This window comes from Pteronotus mesoamericanus, unplaced genomic scaffold (assembly GCF_021234165.1).
Source record: "Pteronotus mesoamericanus isolate MK-2021 breed Mesoamerican mustached bat unplaced genomic scaffold, CSHL_Meso_final scaffold_1066, whole genome shotgun sequence".
NCBI lineage: Eukaryota > Metazoa > Chordata > Mammalia > Chiroptera > Mormoopidae > Pteronotus > Pteronotus mesoamericanus.
In genome coordinates this window covers 2,650,644-2,671,439 of record NW_026555299.1, presented here as the reverse complement: position 1 = coordinate 2,671,439, position 20,796 = coordinate 2,650,644, and the positions used below count along the sequence as shown (strand labels likewise).

Here is a 20,796-nt window from a genome sequence, read left to right as displayed (position 1 = left end):
TCTTTAGGGTCTCATTTCTTTTCTAGGCATTATGACTCATCCATACTATATCATATATTGTAGTTTGCTCATTCTCATTTCTGCATAGTATTCTCCACTGGTCTACTTTTAAAATATAAAGAACCTAAATGAATATTGTACAGTTTCCTATTAGCTAATATTAATTAGTGGGACAAGTGAATGTGTGTGCCAGATTTCTTTGCTTTTGCTTAGAGTGATAGCAACTAACCAGTGTGTTAACCCTGGTGATAGCATAGCCTGTGTATTTAGGGAAAACTAGCAAAATGGATGAATTGCTATGCAATGCATGCATTCTGTTTAGTACAGAAAATCTTTCAAAATGGGAATCATAAAGAAAATGAAAAACAGAGGCTTCAATGTAGAAATAAAACAGGGCTCTTATTGACCAATCAATTGATTGATTAATTGATTCATCAAATATGCATCTGGTGCCACTGACGTGCCTGGTATTCAGTCTCTAATTTGGGTTCCTCCTTCCTCTTAACCAATTGGTTTGATCTCAGCATCTAATGACAAGTGAATAATGATGGAAGAACCTTAGGTATCTTCTCTAGCAATTTCTAAACTAAAGGAGTATAAAGAGTTTCTTTAAAGAAGTTTTAAGCAACATTCTTTTTTGAAAGAAAGAAAGAAAGAAAGAAAGAAAGAAAGAAAGAAAGAAAGAAAGAAAGAAAACTCTCCCTTTGACACTATCCCTCCACCAACTAACCACAAGTGATAGATAACCTAGAATGCATCTTCACAGACCTCTGCATGCAAATCCATATGGCTGTACATATACATTTTAAATGGTATTATTTTGTATCTGTCTTTCATAATTTTCATTTTTAAAAAATAGACTTTATTGTTTAAAGCAGTTTTAGGTTCACAGCAAAATTAAGAGGATAGTACAGTGAGTCCCCAGATACACTCTGTCCTCACACAAATCCCCAGCTATGGACATCCCATCCCAGAGTCGTACATTTTGTACAACTGATGAACCTATATTGACATATCATAATCGCTCCAAGTCCATAGTTTACATTAAGGTTCAGTCTTGGTGTTGCACGTTCTATGGCTTTGGACAAATGTATAATCGTAGGTGTCCACCATTTTAATATCATACAGAGTATTTTCACTGCTCTGAAAGTCCTCTCTGTTCCTCCCATTCATCTTTTCAAGCCCCTCGCCCCTGGAAACCACTGTTTTTTTTTTTACTGCCTCTATAGTTTTACCTTTTCCAGAATGTCATATTGTTGGAATCATACAGTATCTGGCCTTTTTCAGTTATCTTCTTTCAGTTAAATAATTTTTTAAAAAAATATGTTATTTATTTTTAGAGAGAGGAGAAGGGAGGGAGAAAGAGAGGGAGAGAAACATCACGCACACCCCCAAATGGGGACCTGGCCCACAACCCAGGCGTGTGCTCTGACTGGGAATCAAAACAGCGGTCATTCGGTTCACAGGCTGGTGCTCAATCCACAGAGCCACACGAGCCAGGGTAACAACATTCACTTTTAATTTACAATATGTTGAATATTTGTTTCCATATCAATAAATATTCTTCTAAAGCATTATGAATTGCTGTCTAGTATTTCATTCTATGCTACCTATTAACGTCTCTCCCATTTTCGAGATTTACATTGTTTTTTGTTTCTTGCTACTAAAAATAGTGCTGTAGAGGACAGCTTTGTAGGTAAATATTTACACACAACTTAATTATATCCTTAGGATAAATTCCTAGAGGAGGATTGCTCCTACAATTGCTCCTACAAAGACTTTGCTCATTTCAAGGCGTTTGATGAGTGATGCCATATTGCCTTCCAGAAAGGATAGACCAATTTATATTCCAACGAGTTGGGCATGTAGGGTATTTCTCCCACATTTGCCAACTCTGAATATGTATTTTTAATCTTTGCCAAATTAGTAAAAGAAAGGGTGATATTTATTTGTTTTCATTTATATTTGAGTGTTAAAGTTTTGCAGTTTTCCATAAAGCCTATTGGCTATTTGTCTGCTTTTGCAAATTGCTTTTTCATGTGCTTTCCCATTTTTTTCTATTGGGACAAGCATCTTTAAAGCATAGATTTATTAAAAGAGTTTCTCTAATAAGGGTATTAAAATATGGCTGTGAATACCCTCACAGCCATATTTTAATGTCAAAAGTTTCACCCACGTGACCACCTGAGGTCTGTTATATTTTAAAATAATAAATAAAATGAATGATAATAAGAACTAATATTTATAACTCTTATCTTACTATATGGCAGGCATTGTGCTATGTAAAAGAGCCGTATGAGATAGGTTTTTATATCAGTCCCATTGGACAGATGGAGAAACCAATTAACCTGCAGGAGTGGTTAATTAATGTTCTCAAGGTTATATAGCTTGTGAGTGGCCACGCTGGTATCAGTTGATTAACAAAACACACGGTGACATAGAGCTTCCGTGAACACTTTTTAATAAATCACAAAAGTAATTACACGTTTGCCAATTTACCTTACGTCTAAGTTCAAGTCAGTTTTTTCTCTCCATTCGACAACTCCCCATGATCCCATGCTTTTCCCCATGACTCCCATGATTGACTTTTAAGAACCACGTTGGATCTTGTATTTTCCAGGCAGGTGAACTGAGGCTCAGGGGAAGGCAGGACCGTGCTCTGTGTCACCTGAAAAGTTCATGGCACAGCCAGGACTGAGACCTGGAGCTCAGGATACCCAGCCTGGGGTCAGCGTGTGACTTGGGCCAGCCCCCTCATCTCTTATTCCTTTGTTATCAGAAGGGACAGCAGAGGATGCTGCGGTGGCACCAGAACAGACCTGCCAGTTCTCATGTTGCCAGCCTCTAGGGAAAGCAAGTGGGCACAAACTCCCAGTCCTCTGGCCACACGGGCTGCTGGGCATTCCAGGACCCTGGCATGCTGCCAAGGGTGAAAACAGAGCTGTAGCCTCCTGAGCCACATTCTGTCCCCTCTTCTTGGTTTGCATCTCATTGCTGGGTTTGCAACATGCCTAATCTCTGCGTGTGCAGACTCGGAGGAGCCAGCTGAGAGGGACCGCTGCCAGCAGCTCGGAGTCCTCCACGAGGCCTGCTCACCACACCTCCCCCAAGTCCCTCACCGGGCCAGCAGGGCCACAGAAGTCTGCAGAAATGGTTTGGGGAGCTTCACCTGCTCCGGCCTTACAGTGCCGGCTGGGATGGACTCAGTGAAAGACGCAAGTCCATATTCTCTCACTTCCCAAATGGAAGTTCACTGATTCTGCCACATCCCATTTCTCCCTCCCTGCCCCCACAGCCTTCCTTACAGACACAGGAGTTAGGTAACGCACATCAGTCATGCAAGTAAGGCTTGATTTTGGTTCTCCAGGCAACTGGACTCCTCTAAGAATGGAGAGAACTTAGTTGTGCAGTCAATACATAGGTGTCCTCTGTAACCCATCATGTTTCCTTTTCTGCTTCAGCTGCTAGGAGGTTCAGAACTGACTGGAAAGCTAGATCGCTAACCATCTTAAGACAGATTCTTGGTATAACCAGCACTACTCTTTCTCCATGATGTCTCTGGTTGTCCATCTGCCCTGTTGACTACGTGTTTGGGTTATAAATCATCACAGCCCTTTAAGGTGATGAAGGTGGGCTGCAAATGAAAAATAAGGCATGCAAGGAAGTGGCCTGTGGAGCTCTCTACCTGGAGCTAGAAATGAATGCTCTCCTCAGCAGGGGGTGGCTTTCCCGGGACCATTTAGGACGTGAAAAGTGTCTGCATGCCTTTTTTCCTGCCTTTGTCTCTCAGCCTTCCTTCCCCTTGCCACCTACTTTTTTTCTCCCCACTTCCCTCTCTCTTCTCCTTCTTCCCTCCCATCTTTTACCCTCTCACTACACCTACTCTTCTCTATTTCCCTTCCCTCTTTCTTAGTCTCTCCTCCCTCCACCCGCGTTCCACCCCAGTCTCCTCACTGCCCTTCTTGTTCACCTCCTTACCTCTAGGCAGCCAGTGTAATGTTAATATTCCTTACAAACCCATAGCACTTGGCTCTTTCCAAGGCCTTGCCCCCACCTTTATCTCGTTTATTCCTTATGGGTAATAACCAATTAGGATCATTTCCACTTTACCAGGAAGACATTAAGGCCTAGAGAGTTTAAGTCAGCGGTCCCCAACCTTTTTGGCACCAGGGACCAGCTTCATGGAAGACAGTTTTTCTAAGGGCGGGGGCTGGGGGGTAGGCGGTGTAAAGCTCAGGCGGTAATGCCAGCAATGGGGAGCAGTGGGCTGAAGCTTCCCTCGCTGGCTGGGCCGCTCCCCTCCTGCTGTGCGGCCTGGTTGCTAACAGGTTGGGCATCCCTGGTTTAAGTGATGTGCGCATGGTCACACAGCTTACACTTTACAACTTATTATCACACTCAGGCTCCAGACCTCATGAGTCTAATTCCACCACACTCCCCACTGCACCTCACTGCCTCTCAAGGCCAGCATTGCCCACCTTGCCTGGCAGGACTCACTTAGAGAGCATCGTGAGAAGAGTATTCAGAACAATACCCCCCACCACGTCTCCCCTTCTGAGGTCTCTTTTAGAGTTGAGATTCTCAACAGGGCAAGCAGGACATATATATTAGAGGAGGGGGGCAGTGAATTATGACATGGGTCATTTGGTCATTCATTCATTTGGGAAATATTTATTGAGAATGTTCTACGCGCTAGGTAAGGCCAAGGTCACGGTAAGTCAAGCAAGGCCCCCAGCGTGCAAAATCTAAGGCACTCACTCTTGGGTGCCATCCTTACAAGTGCATGACTCTGAGAGTGGGTGCCTTCAAGTTTATGCCCTGACACCTTGTCTTTGGCTAGTTCTGCCCTGGTGTCAGGCATTGTGACAGGTGCTGGCAGTGCAGTGGCGGGCAAAAGGGCCTGCACCCCACCCTTGGGAGCTCATAACCCATTACGAGAAACAGATATTAATCAAACAGGCTAATGAATGACCGTTCTAAGTGTGACAGGCGCCACGAGGAGAGGGAGATGGGGTTGGACAGGTTATTACGGAGGGGGGACAGTGAGAGCTAACGGTTGGGGTAGGAGTTCCCATGTATGCGCAGGTGGAGGACACAGCGAGTTCATGGGCCCCACAGTGGGGTGGAGCATGGCGTACAGGTGCGGCTGGCGGAGGGGCAGGAGGGCCAAAGCAGGGGGTCCAATGCAAAATGGCCCCAAGCAACCTGTCTCTAATACGGAGCCAGAGCGTGCACATAACCGATTAAAAGAACAGCAACAACAAGTCCAATCCAGTGGAGAGAATTCAAAGCGCCCCCTCCCCCGCCATGATGTTCTTCATGCCCACCTTCCTGATGGGCCTTCTTCGGTGGGATTGCACAAGCTGTGCCTCGCTCCCTTCAAACTCATCTCGGTCTAATACAGCAATGTCTTGATAGACTCTAATATTAGCCACATTCTGCAGACGAAGAAGTCGGAGCACAGAACCTGATGCCTTAGTTAGCTCAGCTGCCCTAACAAAATGCCACCGACTGGGTGGCTTAAACAAGACATTTAGTTCTCACGGTTCCGGGGGCTGGGAAGGCCAAGATAAAGGTGCTGACTAATTTCAGCTTCTGGTGAAGCCTCCTGGCTTGTAGACTGTTGTTGCCTTTCCACTATCTTCACCTGGTGGAGAGAGCAAGCTCTTGTGTCTCCTCTCCTCCTCATATCATAAGGGCACTAGCCCTGATGGATCTGGGCCCCACCCTTACTTACCACATCATTTAACCTTTATTATGTCCTGGCAGAGCCTGTCTGCAAATACAGGCACCTGGGGGTTTGGGCACCAACGTATGAACTGGGGAGGGCGGGGTGTGGGCATTCAGGCCATCACACCTGCCCAGGGGCACTTGGCTGATCAGCAGGGTTTGAATACAGGCCCTGCTCTGGAGCGCAGGCTCTGAACCACGGACAGAACTGCCTCAGGTTGTTTGTGTGTGAATGTTGTCACCCAAGTGACAGTGCTCCTCAGGGCAGGGGTGTTCAGCGATCCCTTTCAAATGCATTGGTTCTTGTCCGCACCTGGCAGCTGGACATGGGGGTTGAGGCCTGAGCCCATCCCAGGGCGATCTGGGTGATGATCCCTCTGTAAGGGGACCTGGCAGAGGGTACGGCATGGACGAAAACCAGACCGCAAACCTCCCGCTTGAGTTTGGGGATTCTGTTTCCAATTTACTCAGAGAGGGCCCTAGGCTCCAGTACGGACGTCACCAGGAATGGACTGCTTGTCCTTGGGCAACTCACTTGACACCTTCCAGCCCCTAGGTTCCTGCCTCTCATGGGAGGCCGGGGTCCATCCATGGGCTATGAGGTCGGCCAAGCGTAGAGCCGCAAGCTGCAGGCGCCCAGCCCCCACCCTAGGCCGCGCAGGTGGGGAAGAGGGGCGGGCGTGCGGTGCGCCGCCGGCGAGTTGAGTGGTAGTGGCCGCTCCCGTGGCGCAGCAGGCCGCTCTGCAGCGGGAGCGCTTCGGCTGCTAAGGCCGGGAGGGCGCGCCGAGAGCTGCTCGCGCATTTCGCAGACCTGCACCACCACCCGCCGTACCACAGGGCCCAGCCTCCCCCGCGCTATCACCCGCACCAGACACCCGTCCGGCGCCCCCCGGCCCGCGTGGGGGCAGAGCCCGCGAGAGGGGCTGGAATTCCTCCCGAGGGGCCCCCTCCCGCCCCCGCTCCCGGGCGCTCGCTTCCTCCAGCTCCCCGCGCGCCCCCCTCCCGGCCGCCAGCCAACTGCGTGCCCCCGGGGCCGGCAAGAAGCCACATGCCCCCGCAAGGAATGCCGGGCCTAGCGGGCGGGGGGCGGGCGCTGGGCAGGGCCGGGCCCGGCCGGGCAGGGCAGGGAGCGCCCCGCCGGGAAGGTTGGTGACAGGGAAAGAGCCAGCCCGCGCCCTCCCAGGCCGCCCTCGTCGCCCCCGCGTCCGACCCGTGCGCTGCCCCGGCCTGATCGCGGTGTCTCACACTTTCCCCGTCCGACACGCGGACGGGACGACCCGCGAGCTCCGGGGCTGGAGCGGGGTAGCTCGGCCCGGTTCGGGCAGCCCCCGCCCCTTTCCGCGCGCCTCCCCTCCCCTCGTCCCCGCCGGCTCGGAGGAGGGGGCAGGCCGTCATGTTTCCCCACACCCCTCCCTGCCGCCGCTGGCTTTGGGGCCCCGGTGGGGAGCAGGGGGCTGATTAGCCGAGGAGCAGGGGTGTGGCCAGCGGGGCCCCGGGTAGTGAGTCACACACGCCGCTCGCCCAGTCCCGGGGCCAGCGCGGTCCCAGCCCGAGCTGCGCGCTGCCCTGGCCTGGCCCGGCCCGAAGAGTGTCCCCGGGCTTGGCATGAGGACCCTGGGGTGCCGAGGGAGGGATTGAAGCCCGGCGCAGTGGTGGAGGAGGGCGGTAAGCGGCGACTGGGAAGAGTCCCCTAGATAGAGCGGGGTGGGGCTTGGAGTCAGGGCCAGCCCACACCAGGACCCCCAGGCTCCGCCTGTACCTGCTCTGAGCTGGCCAAGCGGGCCTGCCTGCATTCCCTGGCAGCCCCTGGGCTAGGGGTTTCACCGCGAGTCACTGAGGGCCCATTTCATTAGCCCGCCCCCCTTGGCCCCAGCTGGACTTGAGTGGATCCCTCCCCTGCTCCCCACTGCAGAGTTTTGTGCGGAGGCTCCTGCGGGTTCCTTATACTCTTTGCCCTTTGGTTTTGGGGCCCAGGCTGTGCTGTCCAGCTCTGCCTCCTGGCCTGAGCTGCCCCTGGCCCCTGACCCCATGGGGCTGGTGGCTCCAGTCGTCCCCAGGACCAGCCCGGGATAGAAATGGCATTTCCTCTTGGCCAGGCTACAGCTGTTTTTGTTGTCTGTGTTCTCAAGCGCTTCCTCTGGGGATGGCAGGGAGGGTAACCAGACTCCGCGGACCCCCGATTGCCCTCTCTGACACTCACCCCTCTTCCCCTGTTTCTTTGATCCTTTTCCTGTGCTGGTCCCCCCTTCCCGACCCCAGAACAGAATGACTGAGAACATGAAGGAGTGCTTGGCACAGACCAAGGCAGCTGTGGGGGACATGGTGACGGTGGTGAAGACAGAGGTCTGCTCGCCTCTCCGAGACCAGGAGTATGGCCAGCCCTGGTGAGGCCCCTGTGTGGGGACAGGAGAGGGAGACGGGGGGAATCACAGGGCTGGCTTGGTCGGGTTGGTGGGAGAGCCCTGCAGAAAGTTCCTATTCCCTGCCCACCTTCCTTATCCTTCTCTGCACTGCTCTTGGGACCAGAGGTGAGCACGGGCTTTAGAAAACCCACGCAGTGGCCCAAGAAGGCCTAGGCCCAGGTCTCAGGGCTCTTCCCTTTCTGCTGCCTGCTGCGCTGAAGGAGCAGGCTGGCTGGGGCTCCTCCACCTGCCCTGCTCCTGTGGCCTCGGCTTCTCTGCCCACCAGCCTCTCCCGCTGACGGCTTCTTTGCTCTCTTTAATGGCCCCTGTCCTGGCCAGCTCTAGGAGACCAGACCCCTCGGCCATGGAAGTGGAGCACAAGAAACTGAAGGGGAAGCGAGACCTCATCATGCCCAAAAGTTTCCAGCAAGTGGACTTCTGGTGTAAGTGGAGCTTGGGGCTATTTGCTGGGCTGCTCCTCCCTTCATACCCCATCTCGCTTAGGGAATTTGCAGGGGTAATGCTGATGATCAGCACTCACCTGTTAAGTACTAGACACAGGTCCATGCCTCAGTTAATCCTCCCCGTTAGCCATTGAGGTGGCTGTTGCTGGTCCCATTTTCCAGGTGAGGAGACTGAGGCTGGGTGAGGGAAAGAACCCTGCCTCAGGTCCCACAGCCGGCAGATGCACAGCTGCAATTCAGACCCACTCCCATCTGACTCCAGAGAGTGCTCTTTCTTCTGCTTTATCAAACTTGAAACAAAGGGAGCTTACTGGCTTCCTTAGTGTTGGCAGGCACGTCCTTGAGCCTCCAGGGAGCGTACTGGGTTATTGCTACTGAAGACCCGGGGGCCTGTAGCTGGCTGGGGTGGAGCCAGGGCGGGGGCTCCGGAGTGCCATGCAGTGCTTTCCGCTGCCCTGTGCTGTCCTCAGGGTGGGCTTCCCATCAGCCCCTCAGCCTCCCCCAACAACTGAGTTTCTCCTCTTTCTATCCCTCCAGTCTGTGAGTCCTGCCAAGAGTACTTCGTGGATGAATGCCCGAACCATGGTCCCCCGGTGTTTGTGTCTGACACGCCAGTGCCCGTGGGTATCCCAGACCGGGCTGCCCTCACCATCCCACAGGGCATGGAGGTGGTCAAGGACGCCAATGGGGAGAATGATGTGCGGTGCATAAATGAGGTTATCCCCAAAGGCCACATCTTCGGCCCCTATGAGGGGCAGATCTCCACCCAGGACAAGTCAGCTGGCTTCTTCTCCTGGCTGGTGAGTGTCCCCGGGCAGAGCCATGGGAGAGGGTGCCCAGGAACATGGAAGGGAACCAGCAGGGGGAGCCGTTCGCTGGCTGAGCCTGGCTCCAGAACTTCTCTGCCGTCATCCCCGGACAGGTAGATCATGAATCTTGCCGTCCCCTTGCCCCAGCTAAGTGGCTGCAGCCCTTGGTGGCTGAAGGCCATGCTGTGGAGCTCATCTCAGCGGAATCAGCAGTAGGGTGGTTTCCTTGTGAGTCCTCCCTGTGTGTGTCTGGGAGCCCATTCAGTGGCATTTATGAAGGGTTTCCCTATGCCCTTCTCTGGAGCTGGTGACTTGGAGCTGGAGGCTGTGGAAATGCAAAGCATGACATTCAGCTAAAAGAGTAACGGCAGGTGCTGGGCTAGGTGCTGGAGGTAAAGCCTTCAATAAGGCAGACATGGTCGCGGCCCTCAGGGCGTGGACAGTCTTGGCGGGGAGAGCGGGCACTGAACAAGTATGTGCACATGTGAGAACTGTTACTGAAGGGGGAATGCAGGACGCTCTGGGAACAGCGGGAGGCGGCAGTGTTCATAGTGTCCGGGCATGTGAGGCCCGGAGCCCAAGTTCGTTCTGTCATCCAGCCTTGCTGTTTACTGTCTAATGTGACCTTGGACGAGTCATTTAACCTCTGTGTGCCTGTTCTTTAACAGGATAATCATAGCTAATGGTGAGGATTAAATGAGTCAGTAGTGCAAAGTTCTTAGAGCCATGCTTGCCCTTAGTAAGTATGCAGCGAATATCAGCTGTTATTATTATTGTTGGCTGACGTGAGGGGTTTGGGCAAGATTTCCTTTATCCAGAGACTTGAAGAGCAAGTAGCAGTAGTAGAAGGGAGATGGGGAAATGCTCCGTGCAGGCAGAACAGCCGAGAGAGGAATTCTGAGAAGTCCCGTGTGGCGACAGCAATGAGTCTGAGAGGCTGAGTGGCAAGAAGGAGAGGAAGGCAGGGGTCAGATCGTGCTGCGTCTCACAAACCAGGGTCAGTGCATCGCCCCTCCTGTGGGCCAGGCGAAGCCACAAGCATTGCAAGCGAGGTGTGGCCTGGAGAATTGGGACACCAAGTGGGAGGCTCGGATGGCGGTTCAGGTAAGGAAAGAGGGTGGTTTAGTAGGTGCTAGAGGTGGGTGCATTGGAGAGAGATTTAGGAGGGAGAATCACCAAGATTTATTGATGGATGGGATGTGGAGGTGAGGAAGAGGGGTTTTCAAAGACATAAAAAAGAATTATCCAAGACAACTCTTAGGAGTCAAGCTTGAACAGAGATGGGAGGATGCAGGACAGCAGAGGAAGGCAGGCTAGGGGGTTGGAAGACTGCAGGGAAGGCTTCCTGATAGTTGAGCTGGGACTGAAGGAAGAGAAGACCCTCCAGGGGAAGATCGGTGAGGGGCAACCAGATGGATGGAACAGCATGTCCGAAGGCCCTGTGTCAGGAGAGAACATAGGGTGTTTGAGCAACAGAAAGAAGATCAGTCTGCCCGGAGAGCAGACAACACAGGGGCTTGGAGGAGGAGGTGAAGGCTTGACCATTTGAAGCCCAGTGGTCCCAACTGGGACTTCTGTTCTTTAGTTTAAGAACAATGGGACATTTTACTGAATGTTTTGAAAGGGTGATTTGGCCACAGCATGGAGAACTAAGGGGGGGGGGCGGGGGCATCGGTCAAGAGAGGATGTCCACACCCTAGTTAGAGGGCTGTGGTCATTCTCTAAGTCGACGATGGTCGAGGCTTGGGCTAGGGTGGGAGCAGAGACACAAGGACAAGTGAAGCGGTTTGTAAACTATTTCAGAGATGAAAGAGATATTTGACTTGGAAATAGACTGACTGGCCTAAGTAAGGACGGGGGAAGCGTCAAGAACAACCAGGGCAGTGTTCCTCTCCCAACAGGTCAGGAATGGTGCCTTTCTCTGGGAAACGGGAATTCCCAGAAGTGGGGCTGCGTTGAGGGAAAGATCCTGGTCTTGGTTTGCACTTGTTGAGTTGGAGTGACATCAAGATATCCTAACGGAGGTCAACCAGGCAGTTAGCTATGTGGGTTTGGAGCTTGCAAAGGAGGTTTGGAGATACCACTTCTTTAGTCACCTGTGCGGAGGTGGTCAGAGAGGCCATGGGTGTAGTGGGTATTCCCCAGGGAGAGCAGGCTGAGTGAGAGGTGGAGGGGGCCTAGGACTAAGCTTTGAGGAACTTCAGCAGTCAGTGCTTCGAAGGGGAGTCTGATCCTGCAGGGGGGACAGAAAAAGAGCAGTCTGAGAGGTGGGAAGGCCAGAATGGCCGATAGTGTCAAAGTCTGCTGAGAAGCCGAGCAAGAGAAGGACTCGAAGAGAAGTGTCCGTTGGATTTAGTGCCGAGGAAGTCATTGGTAACTTTAGCAGGCGCTGTTACTCTAAGACAATGGCCATCAACCTGGAGCAATTTGCTTTCCCCTCCTTCCGCCCGTGGGACATTTGGCCATGTCTGGAGACACACTTGGCCTTCACAGCTCTGGACAGGGATATGCTGTGGGCATCTAGGAGGCAGAGGCCAGCTGAGGTGCTCAGTGTTTTATAATGCACGAGCCAGCATCCACCACAAAAAAATGGTCGGACCTCAAATATCGATAGTACTGTGCTTGAGAACCCTTGCAGGCGAGTGGTGAGGTGGAGACCTTATTAGAATGGCGGTGGCCAGTAGAGCCACTTCTCAGGTGTGTGATTAGAGATGAGGTGGAGGAGAGGGGTAGGAGATAGGAAGGGTGGCGGCTAGAGGAAGACATAGGGTCAAGGGAGTTTGTTAATGACGGACTTGAACATCTTTAAAAAACCCAGTGGGAGGGGCCTTAGAGTAGAGATAGGACATGCTGGATAAGCTTATCTATTACCTGAGAATGTTCAGATGGAGACATTGGATATGGAAAGGAGGGGGGTCAGCATTTTTTTCCCCCTGTCACTGGAGGGATATCCTAGAGGTTTGGAGCACAGGGAGGGGATAAGCTTAGTCAACCAAATTATGGCCCTGCCAAGGGTACCCATGTCCTGATCCCTGGAACCCGTGACTGTGCTATCTTATATGGCAAAAGGGACTTTGTAGATGCGGTTATATTAAGGATCTTGAGATGGAGAAATTGTCTTGGATGATTCAGTGGGCCCAGTGTAATTACAAGTGTGCTTATAAGAGGGAAGCAGGAGAGCCGGAGTTAGAGAGCAAAGATGGGAAGATGCTCTCCTGCTGGTCTTGAAGATCGAGGAAGGGGCCAGGAGCCAAGGAGGTCAGGCAGTCTCCAGAAGCTAGGAAGGACAGGGAAACAAATTTTTCCCTGGAGCCTCAGGAAAGAACTCGGCTCTCCTGACATCTTGATTTTAGGACTTCTGACCTCCAGAGCTGTGAGTTGACAAATGTGTGTTGTTTTAAGCCCCTGTGTTTGTGGTGGTTTGTCGTAGCAGCAGTGGGAAACTACCCCAGTGTTTTGGGGCCATCTGCTAGAATGTGCGGAGAGGTGGTCTGACATTGAGCAGAAGGAGGAAGGCGAGTGCAGTTCGGAGGCGCGCAGTTTGAGGGGCACAGGGGATTCCCAGGCGGCGCTGCCCGGGGGCTCATCGGTGCGTGTGGGTCTGCAGCTGAGAGGATAGAAGGGGAAACTGAGCATATCAGTTTATGCGTTTATGAAGCTGAAGCCCTGGGAAGGGATGGACAGTGAGGTCAGCGCTGTGCAGGGTGAGAAGCTTAAGGACTGAGAGCCCACTTGGCTCGGGCAGCACGCAGGCCTCGGTGTCCCTGGCGGTGGCAGTTTCACAACAAAAGCCACGTTGCCATGGACCAAAGAGTGAGTGAGTGGGAGGTGAGGAGAGGGGCTCAGCAAGGGTGGCTGGCTTGTTTTACGTCTGGCTGCTCATTGATCAATTATTGTATGATAGGTGTGTTCCGCATTCCTTCTCACAATAGTCCCACAGTTGGAGGTTGCTGCCCCACTTATTCAGATGAAGAAACCCGGGACTGAAGAGGTTAAGTGGCCCCTACTTCCATAGCTGGTACATGGTAGACTTGGTCTCCTTCCAGGGTAGCCCCTCTCCACGATGCCGTGGGCTGTAAAGAGTTCCTTCATGGGGAGACATGAGTAAGGAGGGGGGCAGTGAATGTGGCTGTGTGTTCAGCCCCAGACACAGAGCCGCTCCCAAGCACTGGGCCCTGAGCAGGGAGCTCTAGCAGTAACAGAAATGTATGAGGTTTGCTCTCTGTTCTTCTACAACTTGTGGTCTAGCTATGGGGAGCAGGGGCCAAGGGGAATGAGCGGGGAGGCGGCTTATTCCCAACCAAGTAACTGGGAGGTAGAGCATTGCTGGCGATTGTAGTGCTGCAGAAAGCTTTAGGGGCAGAGAGAGAATTGGTTTTGGCTGCGCAGGTTGGAGATGGGTCTTGAAGGGTGGATAGAAGTCAACAGAGGAGGCTGATGGCTTCTCAGCCTGTGGCGGTCTCAGGGGAAAAAATCTAGGGCCATGCCCAGGGAAGGGCTGCTCAAATCCCCTCCTTTTCCCACCAGAGTCAGAGTTTGCACCTGGGGACAGCCCGGCCAGGCCGGCTGGGGTCTGTAAAGCAGGCAGCGTCCCCAGGTTTGTGGGTTGGCATGCATCTGGGGTCTGGAGGAAAGGTAGACTAGGAAGCCCTGGAATATGCAGCCTGGTCATAGACCAGCTTCCTGGTCAGGAGTGGGCGTGGCCCGTGGTGCAGGGGTGGGGCTGGAGGCCAGCAGGCTGCTCCCCTGTAGGCTCCTTCCTAGGATCAGGAACTGTAGCGTGTGGATGGGTGAAGGGGGGAGCGGCTGGAAGTCGCATGTGGAGGCTTTGACTTTTGTGATCCAGAGAAGTGAGAGGCTTTAAAGGCCTAGAGGGAACAGATGTGCAAAATGGCTCAAGAAAGCAGGGCCTGTGTGTGTGTGTGTGTGTGTGTGTGTGTGTGTCAGAGGACAGGTTGGATCAGGATCCAGGAGCCCCACATTCTAAGCTGCATTTGCTCGTCAAATCCTATTCCAAAGCCGTGCTTGATGTCCTTTCCCGACCTTCTCTGTGCCTTCCCAAGCTCTGGTCCCCATCCAGCACAACACCTTTCCTTCCACACTTGCTCCGCGTGTACACTCCACTCCAGTAGAAATGGTGCTGATGGTGGTGTGGCCATTAATGTTTATTGAGCACCTGCTCTGTGTCTGGGGTCGTGCTCGGCACCTTATCACATGCTCTCGTTTGATCCTAGCAATGCCCCTGGGAAGTAAATATTATTCTATCCTTTGCACAACTGGGAAGACTGAGGCCTGGAGAGGGTGAGTCATTCCTCACAAAGCTGAACAGCTGGTGAGTCACTGAGGTGGGCACTGCGACCCCGGAACCCACCCTCTCATCCCGCCTCGTGTCCCTCTTCACTTCCCTTCCTCTTCTCACCTGTTCCTACCTCCTGGCCTTGGCTCACTCTGTTCTGTTCTTCTTGCCTGTGTGGCACAAGCGCCCTCTCTGTCTGCCCTTAACCGGTGGCATCGCTTGTCCCAGTGTGTGCAGCGGGGTCACTGCGTGGGGTTAGATGGACCAAATGACCATTTCCACTTTGCATCTCTACTTTGTGGCCTGGCCTCCTTGGAAGGAGTTTTGCACTCACTTCTGGCTGTTCAGAGAAGAAATGCCCCTCCTTCTGCTTTCTCATCTCCCTGGGAATTATAAACTCCATACCTCACTGCCAAGGTTGCTAGGCCGCCCTCAGACGCGGCAGGCCGGAGACGATGCTGCCGGCGCGGGTGCTGGAGGGGGCCTGGCAGCCATGTGGTTGGGTGAAGAGGCAGAAGGAAGAGAAGGCCAGCATGGAGTTTCTATTTCAGTTTTTTACTTGGACCTGATCTTGTTTCAGAAGGGATTTGGGGCAGCCTAGCAGGATACATAAAATAGAACATGATAGCGTAGTAAAACTGGGGGAGAAGAAAGAAAAACAAGGGTGGAGGCCCGAAACGGAGCCAGGAATGAGGCTGACCATGTATGCCATAATGACCTGTAGATGTACTTTTCGCTGCACGGGGTCCGAACCTGGCAGCCCCTGGGAAAGGCGAGCCTGGGCAGCTGCCCGTGTGTACTGTCCCTGCCGTGAGAAGGCCCAGGTCGCTCCCGAGAAGGCCAGCCCAGAGGTCCTTCTGCGGAGGGCAGTGTGTGGCAGGCTTGCTCACCCGCTGTCAGCCAGCCTCTCCGCCCCCCAGACCTCTCCTGCCCTGGGGGGACGCCGCCGTGAAATGGTGTGGCAGCGTTTTCCGTTTCAGCTTCCATCATAAAACGGGGATTTATTTTAAAACTTGAAATTGGATGTGCATAAGTTCGAGGACAGGCCCTCCAGAACAGGGTCTGGAAACCCCTCAGTCACTGGGATAGATGGATGTGTCGGCAGACATTTGCAGCACCAACAGGCAGGTTTGACCAAGCAGGGAGAGCCCAGGGAAGGGAAGAATGACAGGCTTGTCCAGAGAGAAAAGAAGGGACATTTGAGATATGTTGGGCATGTCTGTGCGCACCAGTATGAGCAAGTGCTTTGCATGCTTCTTGCTTAATTTCTATGAACTCTTTACTTTGAAAAATTTCCAGCCCTGTGGAAAAGTTATAAGAATAGTGTAGTGAACACCCAGACACCCTGTATCTAGACTTACCTATTGCCAACACTTTATAACAATTACTTTATTTTTGTTTATTTTCTTCTAAACTGTTTGAGATACATCAGTCTTTACAGGCTATATGGTCTCTGTCTCCACTACACAGCTCTGCCGTTACAGGGCAAAAGCAGCCGTAGACAGTACGTGAAAGAATGAGTGTTCCAATAAAACTTTATTCGTGGACACTTAAAAATGCAAATTTCATATAAATTTGAAAATCTTATCAGTGAAACTATATGAAAAAGTTTTTTTCATTTATTAAGAAAACAAAAACCTTGCAGACTGTATACAAACAGAGAGGGGCTGAACTTGACCTGCAGGCAGTCGCTTGTGACCCCTGCCCCGCATAGCCACAGTATCGTTATTATACTCAGGAAATTTAACCATGGATACCACATTGTCTCAACTGCGGCCCTTGTTCATATTTCCCCAATTGCCCTGAGTCATGTCCTTTACAGTTTTCCCCCCACCCAGGATGCACTCAAGAATCACACATTGCATTTAGTTGTCACGTTTCATTAGTCTCGTTTATTCTAGAATAGTCCCCCCCGCATTGTTTTTCTCTTTCGTGATATCGGGACTTTGGAAGAGTTTAGGCCAGTTGTCTGCAGAACGTTCCAGAGTTCAGATTGTCTGATTGTTTCCTCATGATGGATTCAGACTATAGATTTTTGGCACAGATGATGTTGTGTCTTCTTCACTGTAGACATCAGCTTGCCTTGTCTTTTAGCGATGGTTTTAGCAGTGATGGATGAGTCTTGCTTGTATCAATTATTATTCTTGGTTTAAAATGATTTTTAACTATACCTTTTACATTTATTACTTGATATTCTTCTGTTTAAAAAAGTGCTCTAACTTCTCCCCCTTCCCATTCCCCATTTAAAAGTTATTTTTAGTATCAGTATGGACTCATGAATTCTTCTTTCCTTCAATGTGTTCTAGTCTATTACTGTCATTCTTTTTGTTGTTTAAGTTACCCTGGAACTGACCAGCAGGAGATTGTTCAGACTGGCTTATTCTCATTTTAGCACTTTCTTATTTTCTGGTGCAAAAAGGTGTTCTTTGCCATCTTTCTTGGGAGCTCTGATTTATTTTAGTGCGAAATGATGTTTAGAAACCAGGATCTCCAGGCAATAGGCATGAGCGTTGTTACTGGGGTTCCCTTGCTTCTACACCTGAACTAAATTTTGAGGGATGAGTTGAAGTGAGTGGCCTAAGGAGTTGAGAACTGAGGGAGCATGAATTGCAAGCAGTGGGCACAGCATGTGCAAAGGCCCAGGGGCACATGCATAACGTTGAGGCGGGGGATGGCCATAGGGTATAGCAGAAGTAGAGTGTGCTTAGAAGGAAAAGTGGAAGATGGTGCTAGGAAAAAAGTCCCCTTTCTTCTGTTTTAAGATATGGATCTTAAGACATTCTTGATTCACTCTCAGCTCTTTCCAGGAATAAAAATACATATCTTGATTCTAACATTCCTCTTAACACAAGAAGCATTAAATGAACTCAGCTTGTATAACTCTTTTATAAATGCTGGTAGTTTGGTTTTTGGATCACAAGCAAAACCAAAGGTTCCCCCCAAAATATATATGCTAGTGAAGGGGTCCTGGCTAGAACTGAGTCTGTGATTCTCAAAATCTTCACACTGGAACCAAAGTAAAGCGTGAAAAACTATTCTGAACTGCCCGATATTTCCATACGTACCAGCTCCTAACTTGACCGTCTTCATTCCTGTCCCCTGAGCCCTGGAACAGCGGTGCTGCTTCTCCCTTGTGATGTGTTCTGTGACTTTTAATGTTACTTAAAGAGGCATAAACATAAAGCTAGATAAAAACAACATTGCTTATAGCTTTTAAACAGCTACAACACCAAGACAGATTTACAGATATGAAATGAACAAGAACTACCCAAACCAAGAGAATTCAAATTAACAAAGTCAGTTGAACAGTTTGGATGATGTTTTACTGGAATTAAGTTGCTGTTTATAAGGTGAATGTGATAGTGACGACTAAGACAGATTCTTTGGCCTTTGGCATGTCTTTATTTTGTTTGTCTCTATTTGAAACACCGGGAAATCATTTGTTAGTGCAACTGCCATGATGTTTCTTGGTCTTTTCTTTGCCAGAATGTGTTGTATACATGTTAAGCTTGCATCTGTTCTTTCTTCACGGGCTCATGCAAGTGTTGTACTCTTACTGTGTAAGAGGCTTCCTCCAAATTCAATGGCATAGAACAGGGGTCAGCAAACATTTTGTGTAAAGACGCAGATGGTAAATATTTTAGGCTCTGTGGACCATACAGTATATTGTCACAACTACACAATTCTACCGTTGTCGTGTGAGAGCAGCCATAGGTGTGGCAGGTTCTAGCAAAACTTTACCGATGGCTACTGAAATTTGATTTCCATATAATTTTCACATGATGAAATACTCTTCTTTGGATTTATTTTTAACCATTTGGAAATATACAACCTATTTTTAGCTGGTGGGCCATACAAAAACAGGTGGCGGGCTGGATTTAGCCCGCAGGCTGGAGTGTGCTGACCCCGGGTACAGAACAACGTCAGTTATCCTTGCCCACGTACGTGCTGGTTGCCTGTGGTTCGGCCGATTTATCTGGCCATGGCTGGGCTGCTCTGCCTCCAGCCTCAGACCGTAGCTCCTCCCTGTGGAGCCAGGTGTGCTTCATGTGTGTTTGTTCTGGACCCAGACTGAAGGGCCAGGGGCTCCCTGGGCAAATGCTTCTCCTGGCCAAGGCAGAGGTCCCGGAGGGCAAGCCCATCCTCATAAACACTTCTCAAGCCTCTGCTTGCATCATGTGTGTTAACTTCCCATCGGTCAAACAAATCATCTGGCTGAACCCAAGGTCAAGGAGCAGAGAAGTAGTACAGGCCACCTGTAAGACAGAGTCTACTGCAGGGTCATCCAGCCAAGAGCGAGAGGGAAGGGCAAGAACTGGGGCCAAGAATTCAGTCACCACAGGTGCCAACTCAGTCACAGTGCACTGCTTTTGTGTGGGTGGAAATCTTATGGTAATTTTCTTATGTTGATTTTTAAAAATGAAAACATGGAGTTAAAAATTCTTAGAACTTTTGGATCTTGGGAATGCATCCAAAGACCCTAGGTTGAGGACTAATTTTTAGTAAATTTCCTAGCTTTAATAATAGGGCATTTGGAGTTTTCTGGTGTTTGAAAACTCCTCCAGGCGATGCGTTCTCTGATCTACACCCCTGGTGCCTAATTCCACACCTCTAAACCCCAGTGCGTCCCCGGTTGTTGTGTGATGACAACAACAACACAACAATAGCAATAATAATAGCTGCTGTTTATTGGGCACTAAAAGATTTGTGTGTCTTTACTCTTTGCATCCACACAACCATACTGTGGAATAGGTATTATTATCCCCCTTTTACAGGTTTGGAAACTGGGGCTTAAAAGGCCAGGTTACTTGCCCAGGGCTACACAGCTAATCCTGGGGCCAGGACGTCAAACCAAAGCTCAAGCTCCTCCTCTCCAGCCCCAGACAGGAATACCTCAATGAACTTGGTCTTCCCCGCTCATGTGGAACCCCCTGTTTCTCTAGAGAATACTTTTCAAGGCAATGGTATAACATTGTTTCCTTTGCCTTGTCTGATTGCTGCTGATGAATATTTGGCAGATTTTAGTTTTCAACAGCTTTATTGAGATATAAGTCACATACCATGCAATTAGCCTATTTCAAGTGTGTGATTCAGTGGTCTTTAGGATATTCACAGATACGTGTCTTGCAACTATCACCACTAATCTTAGAATATTTTCATCACTTTGAGAAGAAATGTTGTCTTTTAGCTGCCACCCTACCTCTTCTTCCCCACCCCCTCCCAACCACTAATCTGCTTTCTATCCCTGGATTTCTCTGTGCTAGACATTTTATATGAATGAGGTCATACATTATGTAGTCTTCTGTGACTGGCTTCTGTCACTTAGCTTAATGTTTTCAAGGTTCATCCATGTTGTAGCATGTTTCACTTTCTATGGCTGAATAATATTCCATTGCCTGGATATACCACATTTTATTTATTCATTCATCCATTGATGGACAGTTGGGTTGTTTTGACCTTGTGGCTATACTTAATAATGTTGCTGTAAACTCTGTGTACAAGTTTCTGTGTGGGCAAAATGTTTTCATTTCTCTTGGATGTATACCTAGGAATGCAAAGGCTGAGTCACATGGTAACTCTGTGTTTAGTCCTTTGAGGAACTTCCAGACTGTTTTCCAGAGTAGCTGGACCATTTTACATTCCCACCAATAATATATGAGGGCTCTGGTTTCTCCATGTCCTTTGCTGACACTCGGGGTTATCTGACTTGTTGATTCTAGCCATCCTAGTGGGTGTGAAGTGGCTTTGCAGAGCTTTGGTTTTTCTCCGCTTTTTTTCCTATCCCTCATTCTTCTCACTGAGAGAGAGAAATGAAGAGCCGCCCAGAACAGATGTGCAGCTTGTGCCCCGAACAGCTCCAGGGAGTACTTTTCACATCAGCCCTGTCAGCTGCTGCCCTCAGCCATGTTCGTCTGAAAGACCCTTCAAATCTGTAGCATGATACTGAAAATTTATTTCTATCTAATTTCTCTCCAGCCACAGGCCCACTTAAATTTGCATTTTTACTGTCTCCCAGATGGGCAGAACCTCCTGGGTCTCTTCCCCTATGCTTGCCCCAAACCCTTCATGTAAAGGCATGACTAAGAAGACCAGGT

General features: G+C 50.3%; 1 protein-coding gene across 2 annotated transcripts in view; it reads left to right on the top strand.

Moving 5' to 3' along the window:
• PRDM11 (PR/SET domain 11) overlaps positions 1-20,796 on the top strand; it is a 78,274-nt gene that overhangs the window by 26,830 nt on the left and 30,648 nt on the right. For both annotated transcript variants that reach the window (XM_054587110.1, XM_054587111.1), the window contains exons 2-4: positions 7,990-8,114; positions 8,472-8,575; positions 9,134-9,396. In XM_054587110.1, coding sequence (XP_054443085.1) covers positions 7,996-8,114; positions 8,472-8,575; positions 9,134-9,396 — 486 coding nt within the window. In that variant the 5' untranslated portion in view covers positions 7,990-7,995. The remainder of the gene's footprint in view (positions 1-7,989; positions 8,115-8,471; positions 8,576-9,133; positions 9,397-20,796) is intronic.